The 22,168-nt window shown below is 44.0% G+C and overlaps 1 protein-coding gene across 2 annotated transcripts in view; it reads left to right on the top strand.

Moving 5' to 3' along the window:
- The window catches only part of LOC148014451 (purple acid phosphatase 2-like), a 43,756-nt gene that overhangs the window by 532 nt on the left and 21,056 nt on the right, over positions 1-22,168 (top strand). The window contains exons 2-4 of one of the 2 annotated variants that reach the window (XM_087666158.1): positions 217-413; positions 581-762; positions 4,524-4,724. In XM_087666158.1, the coding sequence (XP_087522284.1) occupies positions 601-762; positions 4,524-4,724 (363 nt within the window). In that variant the 5' untranslated portion in view covers positions 217-413; positions 581-600. The remainder of the gene's footprint in view (positions 1-216; positions 414-580; positions 763-4,523; positions 4,725-22,168) is intronic. The other variant, XM_087666159.1, reaches the window with a different exon arrangement.

Raw genomic sequence — 22,168 nt, 5'->3', positions numbered from 1 at the left:
AATCCTTCTACATTATTCGTATGCCAATTTCTCCCTTTATCCGTCTACATGATTCAGATGTAATAATGTCTTCGTCCCTTTATGTAGTTCTTTTAAGTCATGTAATGTCTTTCTTCCTTCTGCATAATTCGCATGTTATGTGTTTTCCTTGCTAATTGGCATGGCCAATCCTGTAAGCGAAATCTCCGAGCTGAATCTCTTCTTGTTCTGTCACAGCATCTCAAGAAGGTTGGAATGATGCATTGCCAGTGTTTATGTTTATCATTTCTCCAGAAACAGATTTTGTACAAAATAGTCCAGTACTGTTCAAGTGGCTGAATCTCCTCTTCTGTAGCAGCATATCAAGAACCTTGAAATAATTCATCCAGTGTATTGCCGCAGCGTGTACGCAGAAACAGACTTTGTACAAAACAGTTCAGTACTGCCCAACACAATACAGCTTTTTTTGCACAAAACCCATAAGACTTTTTCCAAAAGTTGTACCCTGTCATAGATAAGCTACACTGCAGTGAAGCCTATTATACATGCTTCAGACTTGTGATTTAATACACTGGTCCTTACCTTTGTGAATCGTCTACAGGATATTCTCTACTTGTCAGGATGGGAATCACACTACTGTTTGCAGTTGTGATACTTCTAAATGTAGGCCTTTGTAAAGGTGGATTGACTAGCTCTTACAGGCGTAAGCTGGCAGCAACAGTTGACATGCCTCTTGATAGTGATGTATTTCGAATTCCTGAAGGCCACAATGCTCCTCAGCAGGTAAATGAATCTTTGACTCCTTTTAATGCAGTCTTCCTTACACTTTCAAGGAATAGTAATCCTAAGAAATAATGCTTGAATAGTTAATGAGGTGTCAATTATGGATCGTGCCAAATGGTGGCAAAATGCAGAAAGAGTTAGACACGTATATCTGAAATCCTCATTCCCACCAGCAAAGCTTGGATCCTGGAATGAAGTATGGTAGGGGAGATGTTAGGTCCTCAACTTGAAGAGGTTCATCTTTTGGAGTGAAGTACCTTGGGGCATGTCCTTATCTCCCAAGCTGATCCCTCAGGCTGCCGGTCTGATGACTCGAGTCATGAATCTGGTGAACCTGAAAAGACTTCCTGCAGGTGGTGTCCATTTTCGAGCCAAAATTGCTACTCAGGTTCTGAAGGAGGACTTCATTCTCCCATCTTTGACATCAGAAAGAACTGATGTGGCACGGATCTTGTGTGCCTGAAGCACATGGTCACTTGGGTTCTCCCTGGGACAATCTCTTGTTTTGTGCCTAAGTCCCTCTGAAGGGTTGTCTTCTCCTCCCAACATTGCTACCTAGCTTGCAAGGCCGCCTCCTTGCAAATCTTTCTCCACTCCTCCACCAGTAATGCCACCAGCTCTAAAGTCCCAATTTGTTCCAGTCCCTGCTTCAAACCTCCTGTACCTGCATGTGACCTCATCCCTCTTGTAGATGGAGTCAGAACCTGGCCATAGCATGGATTTAGAGGTGAGCCAGGTGTGTCTAGCCAAAGGACGGGGAATGTGATTCAAGAGGGTGGTACCCACAAGTTGACATAGTTGAACACTTTCCTCTACATAGGACAGTTCTAGGTGCTCCAAGAGGCAGCCAAGAGAACTCTAGCTGGGACCCCTCCGTCTTGCGAAAAGCTGGGCCTCCCCAGATACTTTGGGCATCCACTGCAAAGAGGAATGCCTCCCACTCCTCCTGCCATGCCTTAGAGCTCCACCAAAAGGTCTCCAGGGTGTTGAAGTCACCTTTAACAATCCAACTGTGCACCCAAAGGGCTGCAGGCACCACCAGTTCCTGGAAAGTAGTGCCCTGACTCAACCTCTGCGGGTGCATATTTATCTAGCTTAACATAGAGTGCGCATTTGGATGCACTAGTTTCATGATCTCCACTGTATGAAGAAGATTCACTCCTATTGAAATGCACACACCATTGCTTCAGCCATGGGTGCTGATAATATACTCCCCGTAAGTAAAAGGGCCCTAGGGTGTGTCTTCTTGATCCCTCTCGCATGTGGTTTTTGAGTAAGTGAGTGGTCCTTTGCTTGGCTACAACTTTCCAAAGCTCTAGCCAAAGAACTAGCTTGTGCAGTCCAATGTAATGGATTATGGAGATTATTGACATTGCAGGATCCCAAATGTATACACATAAACTATGTTGTGGGTTGGCTGAGTAGGTTTGCGTTCAGAGTAGAAGACAAGGATGAAGGTGATTGTGGGTCATACAGTGGTGGTTGGTGGCTGGTCTATGGGGTGACATCCACTACCCCAGCCTAAGCATCAGCCTAAGCATGATGGACATTTTTTGGTGGGATGTGGGAGGATGTGGGAGTCTTAGTAAGTGGGGTGGTCGTGGAAGATGAAGGGGGGGGGCGGGGGGGAAGGGAGGGGGGAAGGGGGCAAGTACTGAAGGCCACACACAATCTGAGGCCTAGTGATGTTTAATGAGGAATCCTGCTATGTGGCATTTTCACTCAAACTTGGGACAGCCAGCAGACTGGTGGCCAAACTTGTGAAATTAGAGGCACTGGTCTGGCTACCTAGTGCTGCTACTGGGTGAAGATGTCACCTTCCACAGTATCAGGGAAAGAGGGAATCCCATAGAGATCCATTGTTAGAATGCACTACACATATCTTTGAGACAACCACCTTGGTTGGACCTTGGTACTACACTGAAATTTAGGAAGAGGAGAGTGACTGGGTAACAGGGAAAGTTGTTGCACAGGTTGAATCCAGTGAAGCTGCTGTACTAGGAGATGATGTAGGTGATTCCATTCTTCAATGTCATTGTAGAGTTATTGACCAACTCCATAGCACTGTTGGGGGAGTTAAGCCAGACCATGAATATACCTCGTCCAAGTATTGCTGCCTTGATGACTTAAGAGGTGCTGATAAGAATATCGGAGCCAATCATGAAGTTGAGCTTGTAAGGGGGAGTACCTGACATCTCTCCAAAAACCAGAGTCTCAGAGTACTCCCACGGCTCAAACTAACTGGAGTTGATCCTCTGTAAGGACAGAATGCAAGGTCAATGATTTGACGTCGGTTGTGCTGGCATTGGACCATCAGTTTCCATTGTGCCTGTTGGACCATCTTTTTCCAATTGCATGCTTGTTAAGGGAGACCTTGCACCCAGGAACCTACCTGCCAAATCATGAAAAGACTGCTGCGAGACAAGGGAGTAGTAAAGAGAGACACAATAGGACAAGAAAGGAGGAGTGAGAGTTGGTGTGAGGGAGAAGAAGAAAGATGAGAAGAGTGAGTCAAGGAGAGAAGATGAGGTACAGGTGGGCAGAGGGAGGAGAGAAGAGGAGGAGGGAGGTGGTGGAGTGGCAGCAGCCTGACATTGCACACAGGCTGACAGACCATGCCACAAGAGGGGAAGGGGAGGGAAGCATGCAAGAGAAGGGTAGAAAAGGAGAACCAGTATGTGGGCAGGCAGATCATGGTGGGGCAGAGGGCTCAAACTGTGAATTTTGAGGGAGGCTTCCTCTACTGGAGAGTCTTATATTTCTATGCATGAGATTCAGTTAACCTGGATCAAAAACCTTCCAATGCAACTGTAAGCCTATCCAAGCACCCAAAGCTTGAGGTCAAGTTGTTTTGAGTAGGCAAAGCATAGGCACAAAAGTAACAGCTGGGATGGGGCCTTGGGATGCAGGAACACCGTCCCTGTAGCGCAAAACTGGGGGATGTCAGGTCCTGAAACAAGGGGATGTTCCCTATGCTGTCTTACACAGCTGTCCCACTGTTCCTTGTCCATCCAACACAAGGGGACAGATGGTATTTTTTGAATTTTTTTTTGCAAAATTAAAGAATAAAAAATTTAGGCAGTTTTATTGTACCATTTTGGCTCCTTCAACACATACACATGCACACAAACTCAACTTGAAAATTTGATTTCAAATAGCCAACATCACACACACACACACACACACACACACACACACACACACACACACACACACACATGTATGCAGGCACTCACATTTGTCACACTATACTATGATAATGGAGTCATGGAGGGAGATAGTTGAGACACGTTGCACACATGTGTGTATGTGATGACATAATCATTCACATTCTCAAATTTGCTTAATTTTCTACAATTCTTGTGTTTAATATGCATTTATTAATGCAGTACCCATTCCCGTCTCCAACTCTCTCATTTGGCCATCCCCCATCACATCCCTATCTCCATCACCATACCTGTCCCTTGTCACTTGCATAAGACAAAGCCTGTCTCCTCCCTAACCACACGTGGGTGTATATCATCAGAGTGACCTGGTTGACCACAGCCTGGCCTAGAGGTCACAAGAGCGTAAAGCACACTTTCTCACATGACTTGCATGGGTCACATAGCAGTGAGGGGCTTGATGCCAGTAAATGGGGAGTGCATTATACATTGAATCAAGAGCATATCTTGCTCGCCTAGACCAGATAGGGTCATGTAAACTAATTACAAAACTCCTTTGTGATTCTGTGTTAATATTTAGGTTATTTACTGATGCAGGTACACATAACTCAGGGAGATTATAAAGGAAGGGCAATGATTATCTCATGGGTCACACCTTCAGAAATTGGATCTAAGTTTGTTCACTATGGCCTTGAAAAGGGAAATTACAATTACACTGCCAAAGGAACTGTAACAAAATACAATTATTACAACTACACGTCAGGATTCATCCATCATTGTACACTCAAAAACCTAGAGGTAAGTCTTTGACAAAGGAAAAACAAGTTTAATGCTTGAACAGTCCAGCTTGCTGGTTTCTTTCATCATATATAATTGAATTTCGTTTTCTCATAGAGAAGTAAAGTGCATCTTCATAGAATATGTCAGTGTATTTGTGATGGAATGGTCGAGAATTAATCGTTTGACTGTTGCATAGCTGATTGCATCTTGTTTTCTCAGAGGGATAACATGAATCTTTATCTCAGAGTTTTGTGGAGACATTGCAAGGGAAAAAGTTTGAATTTAGACCTCCTAGTCAGGATTTAGTTCTATAGCCATTGTGTGCTTGAGCTTTGCTTCTTGTCTTGTGTCAATTTCATTTTTCTATAAGCTAAAATAGGATTTGAAAAGTGGTGAGCAGGAAGGAGGGAGAGGCCCCAAGTTTATTGGTTTGAAGTCTAAACCAAGGTCGATTTCATAGAACGTGTTTGTTGTTTTGTTCCATTTTAGATATCTTCGATATGTCCTAGCTCTCGTGTTGTGCGAACAAGATTTTGTGCCTAATATTTATCCTATGTGTGAATAGCCTCTAAAAGGTTGGATATCTAGATAAGATATTATCTGGATATTTTTTGGTCAGCAAGATAAGGCTACGTGTCAATAAAAATGTACATGGAGTCCTTCATATCACAACTTATCAAGAAGTGTTCCCTGTGCAAGCCTTTTTTTCATGAACAAGTTTGAATTAATGAATTGAAATATTTACAAAGGGCCTTCTAGAAGTGGGGGTTGGTAGGGGGTGTGGGTGATGAGGGATGAGGTGTGGCATCCAGGGTTTGGCGGGGGGGGGGGGGGGAGATGTGGAAGGTGAGAAGGCAGTACATCCTATTGTGAGGTTGGCTGTGGGTGTGGGAAGGAGGGTGTAGGGTTGGCAAGAGAGGCAGAGGTAGTGGCATGGGGAAAGTGGAGGGTGATGGTGCTCGTGGTGTGGGGGGAGGGAGGGGGCTGTGCTGATGGGGTGGGGGTGGAGGGTGATGCTGCTTTTGGTGAAGGGGGGGAGGGTTGCCGATGTGGGGGGTGTGCTGATGGGGTGTGGCCCCTTCGAAGGTGGAGGCACTTGGCTTGGGCTGTTGGGGAGCCATAGTCACAGGAAATGGTGGTTTCAAAGGGTAGAAGTTTTTCATTTGGCTCTCAGAAACAGGCAGAAATGGCCCAAATCTTAGAAACAGGCAAGGCAACTATGAACAACCAAAATCACGGCATGCATCAACAATTAACTGTAGTGCATCAATGCCTAATTTTGCTCTGGCCCAAAGAGACTCTATTTGTACTTCTGGCTTTTGTTTCATACAGTAGGACAAGTACACCAAAATCCCATGTAAAAGGGCATGTTGTGGGCATTCGTCACCTCTCTAGCCCCCTCGTTCTCCGACGAACTCTCATTCAGATCAGATCACCTCCTCTTCCTCGGCTGCCCATGAGCCTATCTCGGCCTGGCACCAGTACCACATCTGGCGACTTCCTTCAAGCTGGTTGCAACCAGATTTGTTGCCTCCACCCTTGCTTTTTGCTAGACAGGAGCATTTGCAGAAGCCGACATGATCCTTCACTGTTGGTTGGTTGTGTTTCATCCATAAACTAGCCGCCCACCGTCATCACTTCTCAGCTGATATGCTGATGGCTTTCTTCTGCTCTCCATGATCAGATTCAGCCCTGTTACACCTGCATTTTGCATCATGGAGGTTCCCTACCTGTTGGCAACATCATCCTTGTGGCCTCGGACCACCTGACAGCCCTCTCATTGCTGTATTTTGGTGGGCAGTGCAGCAGACATCATTGGCACACTCTTCTTTGTTGCCAGCAGGTCTGATCATACATTATCACCTGTATTTTGCAATGCTGCTCTCGTTCTAGCCAGTCACCCACCTCTTGGTAGCTGCCTCCAACTGGTTTGCATTTGGATTTCGGTACAGCAGCCCCTAAAGATCACTTTGTCATCACCAACAGCTCCTGAGGACTGCGTTACACTCCCTCTACTGTTTTTCATCAACTAGTCTGCATCTGCATTTCAGTATGGCAGCCACTAAAGATCACTTTGTCATCACCAACTGCTCCTGAGGACTGTGTTCCACTCCCTCTATTACTGTACGTCATCATCCGCTGTGTTCTCCGACATCCCCTTACTTGGAGGATTGTGTTTTACTCCTGCACAAACTCTCTCCGCAAAGCATTCTCACCCATAGGTGCTGCCACTCGATCAGCCAAGACATTGTAGTCATCTCTGATCTCTAATTGGGGTCATCAACTCGACTTTACTCACCTCAGTACTAAGACACAAAACCCTAAGATCCTCCCATTGTATGATCATCATACATGATTCATCATTTCATTGATTCTTTGTATTTTCAAGTTGTGTCTCAGTATCTACCGTACACATCTTTGTTCCTCTTTGCAAACCCTACCATTTCTTTACAGAAATGTCTAGGCAAGGTTTGAAAAATGGCCAAGAAGCAATATTTCTTGTCACATAATTGTTTCCTTGAATAAGTCTATGCATTGATGAAACGATGGACTGAAAATAACATTTGACTTGGTGCACATTCAAAGTTGATATTATATTTGTCAACATATTTCTTTGTGAAGAGGTTTGAATTAGTGAGTTTAAATATCTAAAAAGGGCCTTCTAGCAAACCAAATGGACTCAAAGACAGGTAGAAAATAACATGTTGAGCCAAAAGGCTACAAAAGACAAAAGAAGGGAATTGTGAATTGGGCATAATCAGGGTGGTGGGGATGATTGTTAGTGGGATTGTCAGCTCATGTGAGTCAATGCATGCTAGTTAGGGCTGGCACACTTGTCCTTATTTTAGGCATTTTATTGTGATTTATTTGTGTCGCATTTGTGGCATTTTATGCCAATCGGCCAACATTTAATACTGGCCGACAAATTGCTATTTTAGGCCTATTTCATGCCTATTTATTGTGGTGCTCCTCCTCCTCTATCATCATCATTCATCAGGTGGACTTCCCGTTGGAGAGAGGAGATAGTGTTGGTGCCCATGCAACCAGTGGCTCACTATTGTATGTGATTGTCTCATGTTTCGTATATGGATTCCATTTCTTGAGCACATCTCCGAGTTCTCTTCCTTTGCAGCGTTCTTCTGTTTTCTTTCTCTTTTGTCTTGTGTTCAACAGTTCATTTCAGCACTTGTCTATGCTTCCATTGTCGGACCACTCTACTTTTGACGTGGTATTAGATTTTAGGATCTCGGTTCCTATTGCAATTTCACTGCTGATTTCAGGCCTTCTCCTTCATTTACTGATCAAGCAACTGTTTGCTGCTGTCCATCATGCAGATTTCCCTCTAATTCTTCTGCGTTTGCTGCATTTTCTGTAGCGTCAGCTGACGTCAGCCCTCTCAGGATCTGTGTTTTCAGGCTGTGACTGTCTGGCAGCATCTGGTTGCTCGTGTTGCTGTCGCCTGCTATTTTTAACCCAAAATTTCTGTGTTTTCAGCATCAGACACTTCTTTACTGCCGGGTGACATCTTTTCACAGTTTTCTTGCAGATTTTGGTACTGGCAGCATTGTGTTTTTATGCTTGGGTTATGAATATTGCGTGTGAACTCTCTTTTTGTGCAATCTATGCTACTTGGTTGGCTATCTTCTCTCTTTGTCTACCTTCTATTTTCTCTTCTTATCCTCTCCATATGGCTCCTCCGTGCACTTCTACAGATGATAAGTTACATGGACTTGACTATCTTCCATAGAGTGCTGTGATGAAAGCTTGGTTTGTGCAGAAGAGGATCTGGTACATTGTTTGTGGAGCTATTTCCCGTCATCAACGTCCTTTTCCACTTCCCGTCGATTTTGATGAGGACAACCATGAGAAAATTGTGCTTACACGGGATTCGGATGATGCACGTGCCTATTCTGCTCTTCTTCGATGTATTTCTAAAGGAGTTCTATTGGTGGTTACCTCTTGTAAGACCTCTCCCGAAGTATGGTTAAAGCTTCACATGTTGTATGAGGCATCTTCCACTATGCGTGTAGTGACCCTTTATGGATAGCTTTAACAGATGAAGTTTGAGCCTAAGGACACCATTGAGTCATTTTTGCTCCATGTTACATAGGTATAGGACCAACTTTAACACATGCAATGTGCCCTTCCATAGGCACGATAGAGTGGCAAATGCTTTGAGGACGCAGACATCATCTATACTTGTGAGCTTCACCCATATGTCCTCGATGTTACTTGAGCATGAGGCATCTTTGTGTTTATAGGGAGGGCTTCTATCTCATTATGGAGGTTCCAGTGAGGCCTTTATAGCTTCAGAGAGTGGCGACAAGAAAAAGAAGTTGAAGGACCAGTATTATCACTATGGTAAGAAGGGCCTAGGGTTGTCTCTGTATGTAGTATGGACCGATCCGTACGGTACGTATTCGTACGATTTAATATGAACAAATAGGCCCTTCTTACCATAGTGATAATACTGGTAGCCCCTTCCTCTGCTTCTTTCTAGTCCAAGTGATGGGGTCATCCCTTGTGACTCTCTAGTGTCAGAGAGGGAGTGTAAGAGGGTGGTGAGATGGGGTAGTCGTGCCTCATGATGGAGTAGTCGTGCCTCATCTATATAGGTATAGTATACAGGTTCTAGAGAGGGATGTCTTTGACGCATGGATTGAAGTCTGGCAGGTTCGAACCTTGGAGCTGGGATTGACATCCAAGTTCATGATGGGTTCGTATTTGACAGAGAGTGGGCTTGGTTCCTAGTCTTGTGCTCACATGAGGGGACACTTTGGCACTTTGGCCAAAGGTGGGAAATCCGTGGTCACATATGTTTAGAGGCATTTTTGAGAGGATGATCTTGTATGCTACTGTAAGACATCGATGATGGACACAGAGACATGCTATGGTTCTTTTTTATTTTTAGGAGCTGGTATGATCGATATTGACCTCAGGTTTTTTGCGAGACACCATGGTGGTGGTGTGATCATCCACTGCTTGGGTATCCATGGTTCTACTTTGGTGGTTCTATGTTGTATGGATTATGATAAGTCATTATCATTGTATCATTGTATTGTATTAGGTCACCCATGATTTAAGAGAGTGTTAGCAGGATTGTCAACTCATGTGTGAGTCAGTGCATGCCAGTTAGGGTTGGGTACACTTGTCTTATTTTAGGCATTTTATTGTGATTTATTTGTGTGGCATTTTATGCCAGTCAGCCAGTATTTAATGCTGGTCGACCAATTGCTATTTAGGTCTATTTCATGTCTATTTATTGTGGGGCTCCTTCTCCTCCTCCTCAGTCATCATAATTTATCAGGTGGACTTCTCGCAGTGCTAGTGCGCATGTAGCCAGTGACTCATTGTTGTATGCAACTATCTCGTGTTTGGTATACGGATTCCATTTCCCAAGCACATCTCTGAGTTCTCTTCCTTTGCAGCGTTCTTCTGTTTTCTTTCTCTTTTGTCTTGTGTTGAATAGTTTATTTCAGTACTTGTGTATGCTTCCATTGTTGCATTGCTTCTGACAATGATATCCATGCAGCAGTAGATACAAACCATGGGGCTAACTTGCCACAATAACAATCCTTGAACACAACCCATATGACCACAATCACCCAAGGCCGAACAAAAAATCAATGCTTAGCATGTCCGCAAGACATGCCAAAGACCAATCCAAAGCAAAAAATAAAAGACATTGGTATGATTTGATTCAAAGTGTCCTAGCAACTTGCACAAAACCTAGGAATGGATGGCTATACATTGACGTGCAATTTTAAGTATATACTGTAGAAATGAAGCCCTAGACTTGTCAAGCAAGGGGGCAAGAAGTAAGAAGATGAGGAGTCTCATCACATGTAGTAGAAGACACATTTGTGAAGATATGCTAGGGTTTGCACTGAGGAAACACAAAAAGTACGACCATGATTGAAACAGAGAGACTTAAGCAGTGACGTGAAAAACTCAAACACAAAATGCAAAACATAAAACTCAAATCGCAAAATGCAAAATACACAAACATAAACAGAGGAGAGAGAACTCTAAAGTGAATGAATGAATGCTGTAAATGAAGGAAAGAATGTACGAGATGATCAAGGGTAGAGCTGCCCAACAACCGGTGGCTCTTGTGGGAGTGGGTTGAGGGAGGTGTTGATGTGTCTCATCCACTAGAGATGAATCTGGAGTGTAGTAACCACCAATCAGAGGCAGATGAAGAAATGTGCTGAAAACACAAAAATGACCTGATGCAGATGATGGAAGTTAATCACCCATAGGCAGTGGGAGGCTAGGCGATAACTGTAGACCATGTAGCAATTGTTGTGGGGGGCTGGACAACTAGTGGAAGAGAGCTGATGGTTGAAACCTGCAAGACAAGGATGGGGCTGAATGGTGGGCAGCTTGTCTACTATAGATGTGGAAGGGTCCTCCCAAATTAGGGTTTTGCATGTGGGACATAGAAACTCTCTAGAATGGCTTTTTTTTCATGTTGGGGGTAAAGGCGCCTCCGCCTAGCCGCCCGTGTATTACTACACTGATAGTCAACGCTGTTGAGATATCGAGCTCCACTCGTGATACGCCAGGGTGACCGTTGTGTATTTATGTCACCGACTTGTCAGTTGCAGACGCGGTTGGTACACCGCTCATGAATAATAGCTACATGATAGCTATCCTTATCTACTCTAGTTCGTGGCTCAGTTAGTATGCCACCTTAGTTAGTTGAGTTTGGTTTGAGACCCATATATAGGGTTCTTCTATTTCTTTGTACTTGAGTTCTTTTGGCTTACACAACTAAGAAGAGGAAAACTGTTTTTTAGCCTCCACCCTTGTGTGTCTTCCCCCATTGTGCAAGCAAGAAAGCTTCAAGCGAGACTCTCCTTCCTTCTCTCCCACAATCTTGACATGGTATCAGAGCCTTGTTCGTGGTAAGGAGCTCAAGAAAGCAAGCCAAGCTCGCGGTATTCTGGTAAGAGGAGCAGTGTTGCTTTCATTTTCTGTTTTAGGAGCAGATCTCTGCAGGTAGCACAGCCGGAAATTGCAGGAGTGCATTGTCTCAGGTTGAGACGCCCTTCGCGGTGAAGCAAGAGGGCAGTATATGCTGCGGGGGAGGGCTTTAGCCCTTGGCGACCTTGTTTTTTTGATTTGAGGCCATTTCGGGGCCTGTTTTGGAGGCGGAAGTTTTCTGCACGCACTCAGGAAAAAGCCCTGTTTTATGCTGTGCGACCACTGTTCTACAGGTCGGTGAAAAGTTACCACAGAAATTGCATCGTATGCTTGTGCGCAGAGACATTGGGAGTTACAGAATCATCCTTGGTTTCTGTTTATGCAAAATCGTCACTAGGAAGTGACTGTGTGGTCAAATACCACTTTCGCCAGTTTTGCAGATTTGCCCTTGTGAGGCTGAAGCTGTGTTCTTTGCAGTGACAGAACTTTTTGCAGTATTCTGTAATGGCGTCTGATTCTCTCTCACAGATTGTCACTGAAAAGCTTGACAAGAACAACTTCCAAGCATGGAAGTTTAGAATGACGAATTTCCTTATGGGAAAAGGATATTGGGAATTTGTTGCAGGAAATGCGCCAAAGGAGACATGGGATACTTTGTCAAAAATGTATAGCACAAATACGCAAGCCAGGAAAATGCAGCTCAAGCAAGAGTTGCATAATGTGCAAAGAGAAAGTATGAGCATCAATGACTACCACATGAAGGTGAAGAAGATTGCAGATGCACTTGCTTCCATTGGGTCGCCAGTGGAAGATGATGATTTAGTTTCTGTGACCTTGAATGGTCTAGGAAATGATTATGCGCAGTTTCGGACATCCATTTCAGTTCGTGAAAGATTTCCTGATTTTGAGGAGTTGATTGCTCTTCTAATTTCTGAGGAGCAGAGAAATGGTGGTGCATCTTCTTCAGGAGGAACTTCAAAAGAAGCTGTCTTCTACTCAAATGCTGGAAGAGGTAGAGGCAGAGGTAGAGGAGGCCGATTTGGAGGCCGTGGTAGAAATCAGAATATGCAGCAAACTCAAGAAAACCAGTCCTATGGAGGAGGACGTGGTAACTTTAGAGGCAGGGGGAGCCAAAGAGGTCGTGGTGGATGGCAGAGAGGCCAAAATGCAAACAGTAATGTTGAATGCTACTACTGTGGTAAAATGGGTCATATGGCTAAAGACTGCTATAAAAAGCAGAATGACATCATGAATGGAAAACTGCAACAAGGGAATTATGCATCTTCTAGTAGACAGGGTGATTACAGAAATGAGCATTTGTTCATGGTGCAGCACATGAACAATTCTGTGACAAGTGTAGAAGAAAGCAACGATGTATGGTATGTTGACTCAGGTGCATCAAACCACATGACAGGTCATGCAGAATGGATGGAGGATGCAAGGAAAATGGAAAAACCAGGATTTGTGGAGACTGGTGATGATACTACACATCCTATTGTGCAGATTGGAAAAATTCCCTTGTCTATGCAGGATGGGAAAAAGAAATACCTGTCCGATGTATTTCATGTCCCGAATATCACCAAGAATCTGGTTTCTGTTGGTCAAATGGTTGAGCAGGGCTTGCAGGTCAGATTTAATCCTCATGGATGCTTTGTTGAGGATATGAAAAATAAAGGTCGCTTGATAGCAAAAGGAAAGAAGAAGGGCAGAATGTTTACATTGGATGCAGACATGTCTGAATTGAGTGCAGCAATGTTTGCACATGGGACCGGTGTAGTTGCAGATATTGATATCTGGCATAAACGCATTGGTCATGTTAATGTACAGCGACTTAAATCAATGCAGGCCCAAAACATTGTTGCAGGATTGCCTAAATTCAAGGTTGCAGAAATGCATAAGGTATGTGAAGCCTGTCAGTTTGGAAAACAGGCAAGGAAACCATTTCCTAGACATGTTCAAGAGAGTAAGAAGCCATTGGAATTAATCCACTCTGATGTGTGGACTACTAAAGCTGCATCTCTTGGAGGCTGTCATTATTTTGTCACTTTTATTGATGACTATAGCAGAAAAGTTTGGGTGTATTTTATGAAAAAGAAAAGTGAAGTTTTTGGGCATTTCAAAACTCTTAAAGCTATGGTTGAAAAGGAAACAGGCCTGCAGATAAAATGCCTAAGGTCAGATGGAGGGGGAGAGTACCTCTCAAATGAGTTTGCAAGGTTCCTGCAGGAGCATGGCATAAAGCAGCAATATTCATGCAGTCATACCCCACAGCAAAATGGAATTGCAGAAAGAAAAAACAGACATATTGGAGAGGTGTCTCGTGCCATGCTCAATGAAAAAGACCTGCCAGATTTTTATTGGGCTGAAGCAGTTGCTACAGCAGTCTACATAATGAACAGGACTTCCACTGCAGCAATACATGGAATGACTCCAGAGGAGAGGTATACTGGTAGGAAACCAGATATTTCTCATTTGAAAATTTTTGGTTGCATTGCCTATGTACATGTGCCAGATGAGCTGAGATCCAAGTTGGATCCAAAAGCTGAGAAGTGCATCTTTATTGGTTACTCTCTGCAGCAAAAAGGGTATAGATGCTATAACCCTTCTACTCGTAAGTTTACAGTGAGCAGAGATGTTGTTTTTGATGAGATGAGTAGCTGGTATAAACCAGTAAATGTGATTGATGATGTAGATGCACAAAATGGTAATGCTGCACAAAATTCACAGCAGCAGTCACAAAATATTAGTGGACCTGGAGTGTCCTCTAGTAGTGGTTCACATTCTTCGCCATGGACAGGCAGATTGAGATCAGGAGAATCTTCTCAAAGTAATGCAGATAGTGGTATGCAGGTATCACGAAAAGGAAAAGAGAAGGTTGATCAGCCCATGTTTGATGTGAATGCAGGTCACTCTTATGTGGATGGTGAATCCAGTGGCTCAGAACAAAGCATTGATGATGAGTTGGGTATTCCTTCTATTGTTACACCTGGAGTAAGGAAGACCAGGGATGTTTTGAGAGCACCTGGGAGTGAACCTACTTTGCGCAGATCTACGAGAGCTAGGTATCCTGTGGATAGGCTGAAATATGATGGATTTACAGCCATTCACTATGCATATATGGTCAAAGTGATACAGGAACCAGAACCCACTTCTTTTGAGCAAGCCATGGGAAAAGAAAAATGGGAGAAAGCCATGGATGAAGAAATGGATGCCTTGGAAGCAAATACTACATGGGAATTGGTACCTTTGCCTAAAGGTAAAAATGTAATTGGCTGTAAGTGGGTTTATAAGGTGAAGCACAATGCAGATGGTTCTGTGAACAGATACAAGGCAAGATTAGTAGTCAAGGGGTATGCACAAACATATGGCATTGACTATGAAGAAACATTCAGTCCGGTTGCAAGGATGGCAACCGTAAGAGCAGTCATTGCTATGGCTGCATCAAAGGGATGGTCTTTACATCAGATGGATGTAAAGAATGCCTTCTTGCATGGTGATTTGCAAGAAGAGGTCTATATGGAGCAGCCACCAGGTTATGTGCATGTTGTTCATCCTGAGTTTGTTTGCAGGTTGAAGAAAACCTTGTATGGCTTAAAGAAAGCACCTAGAGCATGGTCTGACAAGATAGGACAGTATCTTGTCACTATTGGCTTTCAGATTTCCAAGGCAGATTTATCACTTTATGTGAGAAAAACAGAGAAAGGTATTATGCTACTTGTCATTTATGTTGATGATTTGATTATGACAGGTGACAGTGATGAAGATATCGTTCATGTGAAAATGCTATTGAAGCAGAAGTTTGAGATGAAGGATTTGGGAGAGCTGCGTTATTTCTTGGGCATTGAGGTGATTAGATCACCAAGTGGGATACAGCTCTTGCAGAGGCAGTATGGATTGGACATGCTGTCCAAATATGGGATGACAGGCTGTAAGCCTATTTCAGTTCCTTTGGAGCAGAATGTGAAGCTGAGCACAGATGCAGGTGAGCTTCTGGAAGACCCTACTGTGTACAGACGCATAGTAGGAAGTTTGATTTATATGACTATTACCAGGCCAGATTTGAGCTATGCTGTTGGATTGGTAAGTCAGTTTATGCAGGCTCCAAGGAAACCGCATTTGGATGCGGCTAGACGCATACTCAGGTATGTGAAGTCCACATTGCAGTATGGACTATTTTATGAGACTGGGGTTCAGATACAATTGCATGGATACACTGATGCTGATTGGGCTGGTAGCATTTCTGATAGACGATCTACCAGTGGATATGTGTTCTCTTTTGGGAGTGCTGCAGTCACTTGGAGCAGCAAGAAACAGCCTACAGTTGCCTTGTCGAGCACAGAGGCTGAGTACAGGGGTGCAGCAATGGCTGCATGTGAGGTAGCTTGGTTGCATAAGCTACTTTATGATATGCATCAGTCTACAGATGGGCCAGTTGTCATTTATTGTGACAACATGAGTAGTATACACTTGGCAAATAACCCAGTCTATCATGCTAGAACAAAGCACATTGAGGTGCATTATCACTATGTGCGAGAGAGGGTTTTACTAGGTCTTATTGATCTAGTTTATGTCAGCACAGAGGATCAGGTGGCTGACATATTTACGAAGGCATTGGGCGCAGAGAAGCTGCGCAAGTTCAGAGACCTGCTTGGTGTGCAGGAATTGGGATTGAGCTCGAGGGGGAGTGTTGAGATATCGAGCTCCACTCGTGATACGCCAGGGTGACCGTTGTGTATTTATGTCACCGACTTGTCAGTTGCAGACGCGGTTGGTACACCGCTCATGAATAATAGCTACATGATAGCTATCCTTATCTACTCTAGTTCGTGGCTCAGTTAGTATGCCACCTTAGTTAGTTGAGTTTGGTTTGAGACCCATATATAGGGTTCTTCTATTTCTTTGTACTTGAGTTCTTTTGGCTTACACAACTAAGAAGATGAAAATTGTTTTTTAGCCTCCACCCTTGTGTGTCTTCCCCCATTGTGCAAGCAAGAAAGCTTCAAGCGAGACTCCTTCCTTCTCTCCCACAATCTTGACAAACGCCACTACACACTGCAGGTGGCGGGCGCTCGTCACCGTCACTTTATTCTTTATTCTTTTAGTGACAGTTTGAATAAAGGAAGGCCCGGTCACACATTGTAACTGTTGGAGTTCCCATTTCTTGTCTCTCTCTTTCTTGCTCTTGCTCTCCCGCCATAGCTCTCGAGTGCAAGCTTCGATTCTTCTCACCTTTCAATTGGTATCAGAGCACAGCTTCCTGGCTCTTGAGCTTGGCTCATGGCATTCTCAGCTTTCCATCGACTCCCCACTCGCATTGGGTCTCCTTCCCGGCAGCCATAGCTCATTCTCTTGAGCTCCTGTCACTCCCCGGCTTCCCGGCCTATTGAGGCACCATCAGGGCATTGACATTGAGGTATTGCTTCATTATTTCAGAGATTTATCTTAGTCCACAGGTCTGGGTAAACAGGGTTTTCACAGTTTGTGGGCAGCCATAGCTTACACCTCTTGGAGCTTCCTTTACCTGGATCTTGCTTCCATCCTATCAAGGCTTGCTGAGGCTTGGTGTAGGCCTTCTTTGGCTCCTATTTGTACCCCCTTTGGGCCCCATTGTTGACACGTGGGACAGTAGACTCCCCCAGCCAGCTCACGTTTTTTTTTTTGCACCTGTTTCAAAATCTGACCCAAAAATCACTCTTTTTGTCATATCTCGGACATTCAGAATCCGATTCAGGCAAGGTAAGAGTCTAAGTTGAGGTTTTGGCATGCTCCGGATGCGATGGTGATGTCGGATTTGCCAAATTCTGATGACAGAATATTCTACAACAGATTTCACGTCTGAGATAACATGCATTTGTATGCCTATGGCTTATGTGATGCTTCTACTGATGTCTATTGATACCGGATCACTTGTGGATGTTATGCCTCTTATGTGAGACGCATTTGGAGCCGATGTAGCTCAGCCATTAACTGTTTTGAACAATCCCAGATCTATCCAAAACAGGGCAGCCACCTGTTACTTCAATTTTATGCTTACAGGTCTTGGCATTTGATGCCCGATTATGCCCGGTTGGTGCCTATACATACGGGAATGTATGCCTATGGTTTGCCTATGGATTTGAGCTTGGATTGAGCACTGATTTGCTTAGTTTATAGAGGTTATATGCTCTTGGAAACTTCAGGGCTGAAGCTATTTATGCTACAGTTGGGTTATGTCTATTGGTCATGGGGTGCTCCCGGCTACTCGGTATGATGTCATGATGTATTTGGACTATGCCACATGTATTGTTTATGCTCTAGAATGATTTTGAGCTGAGATTAGAGCTCGATTTGGGTTTTATTGTCACTTCTTTGCAGTTGGCATTTCATCTATGACATGGTTTATGCCTAGGCTACCCAGTACGGGTTATGATGTCTTGGTGAATGCTTTATGCTTTGGCTGTGGATGGCAGTTGTTTGAGCTCGTCTCGACATTCATTTGAGTATTCCCTTGAGCAGTTGGACATTGACTTGGATTTTTCCATTACGACTTGGCTTTTTCCATTACGACCTTGGATGCTATTGAGGCATTGTCTTGGTTACCTGTCTTTGGTACTTTGACTTGGTTTGCTTGAGCTGTTGAGCTCGTTTATCCCCCTTTTGTGCCAGTGGGAGCATCTTGTATGCTTGACCGACATTGAGCAGGAGGTTTATGCTATTTTGAGCATTTTGCAGATACTTGAAACTTTGGGATCTCTTACACTTAAATGTTGCATGGTTCATGCACTGATATCTTGGAGTTGCTTTTGACCTAAGCTTAGGCTTTGCACTCTTGTGAGCATACACCTACTGGTGTCAGGTCTTGCTAGTATTATGTATACTTTGCCCTATTGTCCAGGGGGTATGCCTACTCACTGACGGATGCTTTGATGACATGATTGGGTGTTTGCTCAAGGTCTTGATGGCTGTTTGGTGCTGATTTATGCTCGTTTATGACTGGTTATGCCTTGGCTGTCATTTCTTAACTTGGTGCAGTGATTTGGTCAGCAATTGCCTCTCACAGTACCCTGCTGTCATTTATTACGGCAAGCATATAACTCCGGACTGACATGGATTTTCATTCTGAAATATTCTGAAATGTACTTTCACTAGTACTTGGTGGACAACAGCTTTGGTTACACTTTTCTCGCCATTTTCTCTCAATTTTGGTGATTTTTTGGTCATTTTTTGCAGTAAACAGCAAGCAGTTTTGAACTGTCTACAGTCTTCCAGCCTGCATTATGGCGTGTTCGTTCACTGATCATGCTATTTTTAACATCACTAAGCTTGATGGTACAAATTACTCTTATTGGAAGAGCCAGATTTGACAGGTATTGGTGCAGAAATCGTAGATCAAACCATTGAGGTTCAGCAGGCAGTCGCCTGGAACTATGCCAGATGAGAAATGGCTTGAGCTTGATGAGTTATGCAAGTCCACTATTGTATTATCTCTCACAGAACAGGTTTATTACAATGTATTTGAGGAAGAACAGAGTGCATGGCAGTTGTGGGATAAAATCAAGAATCTCTATGACAAGAAAAGTCCAGCGAGTCAGATGTATTGGCTGAAGTAGCTTATGGATCTGCGCATGAAGAATAATGTGACTATGTCTGCTCACTTGAGCTAGTTCCATGCTATACTCAAGAACTTGACTTCACAGGACATCACTTTTGCAAAGGATGTCACTCCTCTTTTTTGGCTTGGTACTCTTAATGAGTCATGGGATGTATTCTGTACTGCATTATGTGCCTCTACTGCTACCTTGAAATTATCTGATGTTAAGAGTACTCTTCTGCAGGAAGAGGTTAACCGTAAGAATTTGGATGCCTCTCGTATGTCGCATGCTATGACAGTTAGAGGCAGGAAGATGGATATGGAAAGCATGGCAGTGGCAGTGGCCGTGGACGGGATTCTCAGAAATCTCGGTCCAAGTCTCGTGGGAAGTCACGTAGCAAATCCCGTGGCAGGAATGTAGATGTTACTTGTCACCATTGTGGGAAAAAGGGCCATATTAGGCCACAATGCCATGAACTGCGCAATGAAAGGCGCAAAGATAAGGGGAAAGACAAAGTGCAGGATAAGTCTTCTGATCGCAGCATAGTGCCTGCAAAGTCCAGTGTTAAAATTGAAGAGATCAATGTTATGCAGCCTGAGGATATTGATGATAATTATATCCTTGCAGCTTCTTCTAGTGCTTCACAGATGACAGAGATACACTCTATGTATGCACAGTGTTGGCTCTTGGACTCAGGTGCGTCCTTTCATGTGACACCTTATAGAGAGTGGTTTCATTCATACCGTACTGTTTCGGGTTCTGTGCGCTTGGGTGATGACAGCTCTCTTGATATTGTGGACATTGGTGATGTTAGGATGCAGTTTCCTTTTGGCAGCAGTTTTGTTATGCAGGATGTACGTCATGTATCTGCTTTGACACGCAGTCTCATGTCAGCTGGACAGCTTGATGACGGAGGTTATCATGTATCTTTTGAAGGCTCTGCATGGAAGATCACTTGTGGCAGACTTGTGATTGCGAGAGGTGCCAAGGCTGACAGTCTCTATCCCTTGATTGTATCTGTTTCTTCCCTTGATCATGTTTTACCTGTGGGTTCTATCCCACATATATCTCTTTGGCATGCCCGTTTGGGCCATATGTCTTTGAAGGGAATGAAAATGCTTTCTGGTTTGCAGTACTTACTGCCCCTTGATTATGCATGTTTTGATTCATGTGAGCATTGTCTTTATGGCAGGCAGACTAGGTCTATGCATAAGAAGCCTGGTAGGCCATGCATGAGTGAGCCCTTGGCATTGATACATTTGGATGTCTATGGGCCCATACCTTGTTAGTCTATCGGTGGTGCAAAGTATTTTGTTACTTTCATAGATGATTTTTTACGGAAAGTTTGGGCTTATCCCACAGGGAGTACCTAGTGCGCAAATTGAAGAAGTCTTTATGGCTTGAAGTAGGCACCTAGGGAGTGGTATCATAAGTTTGATGCCTTTATGCAGTCACAGGGCTATAGCAGGAGTGCTATGGATCCGTGTCTTTACATGAAGAAAGCTCGTGATGGTTCTTTATTGATTTTAGTACTCTATGTGGATGATATGTTGATAGCAGGGAAAGCTCATGATGAGCTAGATACTCTTAAGGCTTAGCTCAAGAAGAGCTTTGAGATGAAAGATCTGAGACAGGCCGCTCACATACTTGGTATGCGCATTAGACGCGACAGGCATCAGGGACTCCTCTACTTATCATAGAGGGAGTACATTCATAAAGTCCTTGAGCGCTTCCGTATGCAGGACGTAAAGCCTATTGGCTGTCCATTGCCTTCTTATGTGAAGGTATCACAGGCTGATTGTCCGCAGACAGATGAGCAGATGGCCGAGATGGCCAAGATTCCCTATGTATCCGCATTGGGCAGTCTTATGTATGCCATGATCGCCATCGCCCAGATATTGCCTTTGTAGTTGGTGTTATGGCACGCTATATGGCTACACCTGGCAAGAAGCATTGGAATGCCGTGAAGGGTATCATGAGGTACCTGAAGGGCACTGCAGATATGTGCATATGCTATGGCAGCCAGGATACAGGAGTCGTGGGGTACACTGACTCTGATTATGCAGGACATGCAGACAGTAGGAAGTCCACTTCCGGCTATGTATTCACCTATGTTGGAGGTGTTGTTTCTTGGATATCCAGGGTGCAAAAATGCACGGCCCTTTCTACTACAGAGGCCGAATATGTTGCAGCCACTGAGGCTTGTAAGGAGGCCATTTGGTTGGGTCGTTTGGTTGTTGACCTTGGTATTGATGCTACCCCTACACTGCATTCGGATTCTACGAGTGCTATTCAGTTAGCCAAGAATCCGGTCTTCCATGCAAAGACGAAACACATTGAGGTGAGGTATTACTTCATACGTGGGGTCGTTGAGGACAAGTCTGTTGATCTTGTCAAGATCTCGACTGACCAGAATCCTGCAGATCTGCTCACGAAAAGTTTCTCTACAGAGCGCTTTGCCTTCCTCAGGAGATTGATGGGCGTGGGATGAGATAACGTCTTTTCTCATCCTGTTGTACATGTGTACATGTTGTACTGTCTTTTTTCCTTTTCTTTTCACTCCTCACTAGGACAAATTTGCCTTTAAGTGGGAGGTTGTTAGGGGTAAAGGCGTCTCCGCCTAGCCGCGCGTGTATTACTACACTGACAGTCACCGCCACTGCACACTGCAGGTGGCGGGCGCCCGTCACCGTCACTTTATTCTTTATTCTTTTAGTGACAGTTTGAATAAAGGAAGGCCCGGTTACACATTGTGACTGTTGGAGTTTCCATTTCTTGTCTCTCTTTCTTGCTCTTGCTCTCCCGCCATAGCTCTCGAGTGCAAGCTTCGATCCTTCTCACCTTTCAGTTTAATGAAAATTTTGGTAATTTACTGTTTTGGGGCTGTTTGAAAGAGCTAACTAGGCGGCAATGAATTTTTAACTCAAGATCCTCTCTCAGGTCCAAAAGTGGAACTAAGAA

This window comes from Lygodium microphyllum, chromosome 25 (genome assembly GCF_053477565.2).
Source record: "Lygodium microphyllum isolate KBCC chromosome 25, Lygodium_microphyllum_v1.1.10, whole genome shotgun sequence".
NCBI classification, from domain to species: domain Eukaryota; kingdom Viridiplantae; phylum Streptophyta; class Polypodiopsida; order Schizaeales; family Lygodiaceae; genus Lygodium; species Lygodium microphyllum.
Note: the sequence above shows the minus strand (reverse complement) of the source record. Positions and strands in the feature narration are given on the sequence as shown.